At 43.2% G+C, this 6217-nt stretch overlaps 1 protein-coding gene across 1 annotated transcript in view; it reads left to right on the forward strand.

Moving 5' to 3' along the window:
• Positions 1-6217, forward strand: part of ZNF638 (zinc finger protein 638) — a 23275-nt gene that overhangs the window by 10685 nt on the left and 6373 nt on the right. The window contains exons 4-5 of the mRNA XM_008639878.2: positions 2058-2107; positions 4926-6204. Of these exons, the coding sequence (XP_008638100.2) occupies positions 2058-2107; positions 4926-6204 (1329 nt within the window). The remainder of the gene's footprint in view (positions 1-2057; positions 2108-4925; positions 6205-6217) is intronic.

Consider the following 6217-nt stretch of genomic DNA (forward strand, 5'->3'; position numbering starts at 1 on the left):
GGTGAGGGAATATCCCTCAGGGATTTGTTGTGGGAGCACTGAGGTTCAAATCCACTTTTTCAGCTTGTCCCTGGATCTGGGAGTGAGGAATTCAGAAATTCCAGTGCTGCTTTATTGCTTCAGGATTTGATTCCTGGGATTTTCCTAGAAATACCTGAATTTAAAGCCCTGAAATGCCAAAAATAAGGAAAATTCCTGGAGCAGGGAAGGAGGAATCCGGGATCATTCCATCCCACTGTCCAAGTTTTTCCCCAAAATTCCCTCTGGGCTTCAGAGTTAAAATTCCTGAGTTTATTTTTTAAAGGGAATTCTGCCATTGTTTCTAATCCTGGTCCTTCTCCAATGAATGTAAAGTGCCTTTGGAAAAGAGATGGAAATCTCAGCATGGAATTTCTTAGGAATTCTGGATTGCGGTGCCTTTTCAGGGAGAAATTCTTGCATTTAACGCTCATTCCATGAGTTTGTTCCACATAAAAGTCATGGAAAAACGGGGGAGGGGGTGCTGTAGGGAATGGTTGGATTTTAGGGATAGGGAGTGGGGATTATAGGGAATGGTTGGGTTTTAGGGAGTGGGGATTATAGGGAATGGTTGGATTTTAGGGATAGGGATGGGGTTTGTAAGGAATTGATGGATTTCAGGGATAGGGAGTGGGGGTTTGGGATGTGATTTGTTTTAGGGAGGGCACGGGGCTGTTTTCTTAATGGTGGTGTTAATTATGGGAATAATGAGGGAGAGGAGGAGGAGGAGGAATAAGAGGAGGAGGAGAAAATAAATGGAGGAGGAAGAGGAAGAGAAAAGGAGGAGAAGGAAGAGAGGAGGAGGAGGAGGAGGAGAAACAGAAGGAGAAGGGAGGAAGAGAAAGGAGGAGGAAGGGGAAGAAGGGAAGGGAAATAGGAGGAGGAGGAAGAGGAATAGGAGGAGAAAGGAAGAGGAATTGGAGGAGGAAGAGGAGAAATCAGGAGAAAGGAGGAAGAGAAGTGGGAGGAGGAAGAGAAAGAGGAGGGGAAGGAGGAGAAGGAAAAGGAGAGGAGAAGGAGGAAGAGGAGGAGGAGATGGAGAAGGAAAAGAGGAGGGGATGGAGAGGGAGCTGCAGATCCAAGAGCGAAGGAAAAGAGGGGATGGAGAGGGAGCTGCAGATCCAAGAGCTCAACTCTGTGCCAAGCCCTGAGCCATCCACACCCTCCCCAGCACAGGGAAGGAGGAGCTGTCTGGGAAAAGAATCCACATCCCTGTGCCCCAAACCCATCCCAAACCCATCCCAAACCATCCCAAACCCATCCCAAACCCATCCCAAACCATCCCAAACCCATCCCAAACCATCCCAAACCATCCCAAACCATCCCAAACCCATCCCAAATCCATCCCAAATCCATCCCAAATCCATCCCAAATCCATCCCAAATCCATCCCAAATCCATCCCAAATCCATCCCAAATCCATCCCAAATCCATCCCAAATCCATCCCAAATCCATCCCAAATCCATCCCAAATCCATCCCAAATCCATCCCAAATCCATCCCAAATCCATCCCAAATCCATCCCAAATCCATCCCAAATCCATCCCAAATCCATCCCAAATCCATCCCAAATCCATCCCAAACCCATCCCAAACCCACCCCAAACCCACCCCAACCCCACCCCAACCCATCCCAACCCATCCCAAACCCATCCCAAACCTATCCCAAATCCGTCCCAGCCCCACAGCTGATCCTGCTCACCCTATACCAAATTCATCCCAAACCATCCCAAATCCATCCCAGCCCCACAGCTGATCCTGCTCCCTCTATCCCAGATCCATCCCAAACCATCCCAAACCCACATCTGATCCTCCTCCGTCTATCCCAAATCCATCCCAAACCCATCCTCCTCCAAACCCCGGCGGTTCTGAGGCAGGGATGAACATTTAAGGTTGGAATTCTCATCCTGGGAATAGGATTTGGAACAATTTCCTGGAATTTCGTCTCCCTGGTGCCTCCCTTTGGGGTTGGTGGGATGTGGGAATCCAGTGCTGATCCCTGTGGAATTGGCAAATCCTGACCCTGGCTTTTCTTTTCCAGGCTGAAGTTGGGAAAAGGGAAGTGAAGAGAGAGGAAGGGAGCAGAGGAAGGTATGGCCTGCGAGGATTTTTGGGAATTGGATCCGTTCCTTTCCCTCTTGGAATGTTCATCCACCATCGGGGGCTGCTGAGCCTCCCTCTGGCCCAGCTCCATGAGCTCCTTCCTCCAGCTGGGTCCTGCTGCTCCTCCTTCCCAATCCCTGTGCTCTGCGTCCCTGCCGAGCCAAAATATTTGGGATTTGTTAAAAAAACCCATGGAAAAACGGGGGGAAATCCTCATTTCCATGGAGTTTCCCGTGTTTTACTCCTCTGCTCAGGTCCTGGCAGGTGCGTGGGGCTCCTCGCGCTGCCGGGGCGTGAATTCCATCCTGCAGCTCTTCCCTCTCTCCCTGCCTCTGGAATTCCTCTTCCCAGCTGCTGAATTCCTAGAGAATTCCTTGTTTCCCTTTTTAACTCCACCCTCACTTGGTGCTGCAGGTCCTGAGGGGATTCCTGGGAATGTTCAGCTGCTCTTTAATCCCAGAATCCCAAAATCCGTTGGGTTTGTGCCATTCCCGACTGTTTTAGGGACGCTGCTTGTTGGGAATTTTCTGTCCCTGGGGTTTTCCTTGCGAGTTTCGCTCTGGATTTCTGCTTTGCTTTAGGAATTCTAGAGGTTTATAAGGTTCTTCTGAATTAAATATTTAAAAATCCCTTTTTTCTGGGATTCCAGCCCAAATTCCCGGCTGAGTTTTGGTGATAAAACCCCCAAAATTGTCATCATTTTCCTAAACCTGAAGGAATTCCATTAGGGAAAAGCTTTCCATTCCCAGATCCCGATGCTTTCGTTGTCGTTCCTTATCCCATGAGGCTGCTCGTGGAATTTTGGGAGCGTTCATTCCCAAATTAATGGAAGCAATGAATCGCTCGCTCTTTGATTCCGAAGGGCTGGGCTTTAATTCCTCCTGAAAAAGGGGCTTTTCCATGGATCCCAGCTCCTGAGGAGATGGAAAAGGGACATTTTGCCCTGCTCCACACGTTTCCCACAGAATTCTTCCAGTTACGGTTTCGTAAGAAGCAGAAAACACCTTAAAAATAATACTACTAATGATTATTTTATTAATATTTTCATTAGTTTTATTCATATTTATTAATAATAATTCATCTATATAATATTTATATTGGATAATAATAGAAATCTTAACCTTTCTATTACAATATAAATATTTATATAATCAATTAATAAAATTATTGTATTCTTTTAATTAAAATTATTATTTGCTTATTTATGATTTGTTTAAATATTAGACTTCTAAAATATAATTTATATTTTATGTTTATATTTAAATATATATTAATTATAGATATTTGTTTAAATATATTTCTATTATATAATGAATTTTAAAATGTTTTATTTAAATTATTACTGTTTAAATATAAGTATGTTTAACTAAATAATGAATAAATAATAATTTAAATTATTATATAATAAAAGATATAATTTAAAATATGTAATTATAATAATATATGTTTAAAATATATAATATAGATTACATATATAATATTTAAATAAATAAGAAAATAGATAATTTTATTCTACAATAAAGATTTATATTTATAGAATAATTTTATTAAATAATTAAATTATTCTATCATTATTTAAAGTATTATTTTTAAATCAATATATTTAAATGAAGAATAATTTAAATTATTATTGTATAATAAAATATATAATTTAAGATACTACAATAATACAATAATATATTATTTTAATTACATTAATATAACATTTAAATAAAAACAAATAATTAATTTTATTAGATAATATTTATATTTATATAATAATTTCATTATAGAGTAAATAAATAAATATAGAAAAATAAAATCATTATCTTATTATTTAAATTACTATTTAGATATAAATGTAATATTTAAATAGATAATAATTGAAATTATTGTATAATAAAAGATGTAATTTAAAATGTATAATTATAGTAATATATATTTTTAAAATATAATTTAATTACCTAAATATAACATTTAAATCAATAATAAATAAATAATTTTACTGTATAATACTTATAGTTTTATTATATAATAAATTAAATATTCTATTATTATTAAATAAAATTATTTAAATATTATTAAATAAAATTATTTAAATAAAAACATAATATTTAAATAAGTAATAATAATTTAAATTCTTATTTCTTTAAATAAGTAATAAATAAACTATAAATTATTTTTATGGAATAAAAGACGTCACTTGAGCTATAGATTTCTAATAATACCTATTTAAAATCCATCATTTCAATTCTATCCTAGAAATACAATATTGAAATGAATAAAAAATTAACAATTCTAATAATCCTATCATGATCATTTTCTTCCTTTAACAACCTCATCCCTTGGGAATTCTTTCCTTTGGAGCAGCAATTCCCTGGCAAGCTCCATCCTGGGCCCGCTGTTATCCCGGCGCTTCTCCGAGGCAAACGGGGATTCTCGGCCCATCCCAAATCCCAGCCTGCTCCTCCTGCCGAGCTCTCGGCGCCGGCGGCTGCACAGGGAGCAAAGCTCTGCTCATTCCCTTCTCCAGAGCTCTCCTTTCGCTTGGATATTCCCATTTTTTCCCCTCTGGGGGATGTACGTTTTTCTGAGGCCTGAGCTCTCCGAGGGGATGAATTCGTGAGGAATTCCCGAAGGGAATGATCAGTACCAAAACCTGAATTATTCACCTTAATCTTTGTCACCTCCAAACACAGAATTCCCGATCCCGTTTTTTCCTGACGCTCCAGGAAAAGCCCGCAGTGGTGGCACTGGGAGTTTTCTGGGAATTGTACAATTCTCCACCCATGGTTTGATTTCTTGTGTTTCTTTTAAATGCATTTAGCTCTGGCTGGAAAAAAATTCCAGAGGGATCAGGAATGGTGCAAAGAGCAGGTGCAAATCCATCGGGAGAGCCCAGGGCGGCCAAGAAAGGGCCCATTCCCGGCCCAAATGTCCCGGAGGAGATTCCAGAGGGACAACCCGAGGTTCCCAAGTCGCACCCGGGAGGAGCAGCGAGGGAACCGCCCACAGGGATGGATGTGGAGGGTGGGATTGGAATTCCCGTGGTTCCTGCTGGCACCGGAGCGAGGTCGGAAGAGAAGCCACTGGTGTTACCCGGAGTGGGGAAGGAAGAGGCTCATCCTGAGCCGGAGTTGGAGATGAAAAAGGAGACTGAGGAGCCCTCTGCTCCCGCCATGGAACGTCTGGAATCATCCAGCAAGGCTGAGGGGGAGCCAGCGGCGATCCCAGCGGCCGGAGAGCCTCCGGGAGCCATCCCTGGAGCCACATTCCCGAGCTCGGATGAGGCTCCTGCAGACGCGGTGTCACCCGGTGTCACCCAGCCGAGCACGGAGCCGGCTGCTCCGGAGAAAAACCCCATTCCTGAGGCTGGGAAAAGCAGCCATGAAACATCCACAGAGAGGAAAACTGTCCCAAAAACTATGGATGCTCCAGGGAAAAGACTGGATGTGGCAGGAGCAGAGAGAGAAGGGAAGGTGGAGGAATCCGTGCTCAAAGCTGCGGGGGAAAATCCCGGGAAGATTTTGGTCAAGGCTGGGGCAGAGTCAGAGAAAGCACTTGGAAAATCGTCAGCCAAGGGTGGGGCTGCCGTGGAAAACTCTGGGAATGCCGGTGGCGACAGCCACACGGGAAGTTTGGTGAAAATCCCACAAAATAAAGGGATGGGAGCTGCAAAATCCGACGAAAGCCGCCCGGCAGCTCCGGTAAATCCCGCTGCATCCCTCAAGGAATCTTGCATTGGGAAAACCCTTCTGAAGGCGGTGGTGTCTGTCCCGGATATCCTGAAGCAGAGAATTCCAGTCAGGATCAATGAACCTTCCCTGGGGAAAGCTGGGGAGCAGAAAATCCCCCCCAAACCGGAGCCGAGGGGCCAAACGGGGCCGGAGAAGAAAATCCCATCCAAAGGCACGGCTCAGCCGGGACCTGGGAGCAGCCAATGGAAAGGGAATGGAAACTCCGGAGCGGATGGACAGGGAGACAGTGGGAGGAGCTCATCCCAGCAGGAAAAGGATTCCCAGCTGGAATCTCGGGCTGGTTCAAAGCAGTGCCAGCAGGCAGAGAGCGGAACATCCGGAACCAAAGGAGATCCCGGCGGGAATCAGGTGAGGAGGGCAG

The sequence above is a fragment of the Corvus brachyrhynchos genome, unplaced genomic scaffold (genome assembly GCF_000691975.1).
Source record: "Corvus brachyrhynchos isolate BGI_N302 unplaced genomic scaffold, ASM69197v1 scaffold166, whole genome shotgun sequence".
NCBI lineage: Eukaryota > Metazoa > Chordata > Aves > Passeriformes > Corvidae > Corvus > Corvus brachyrhynchos.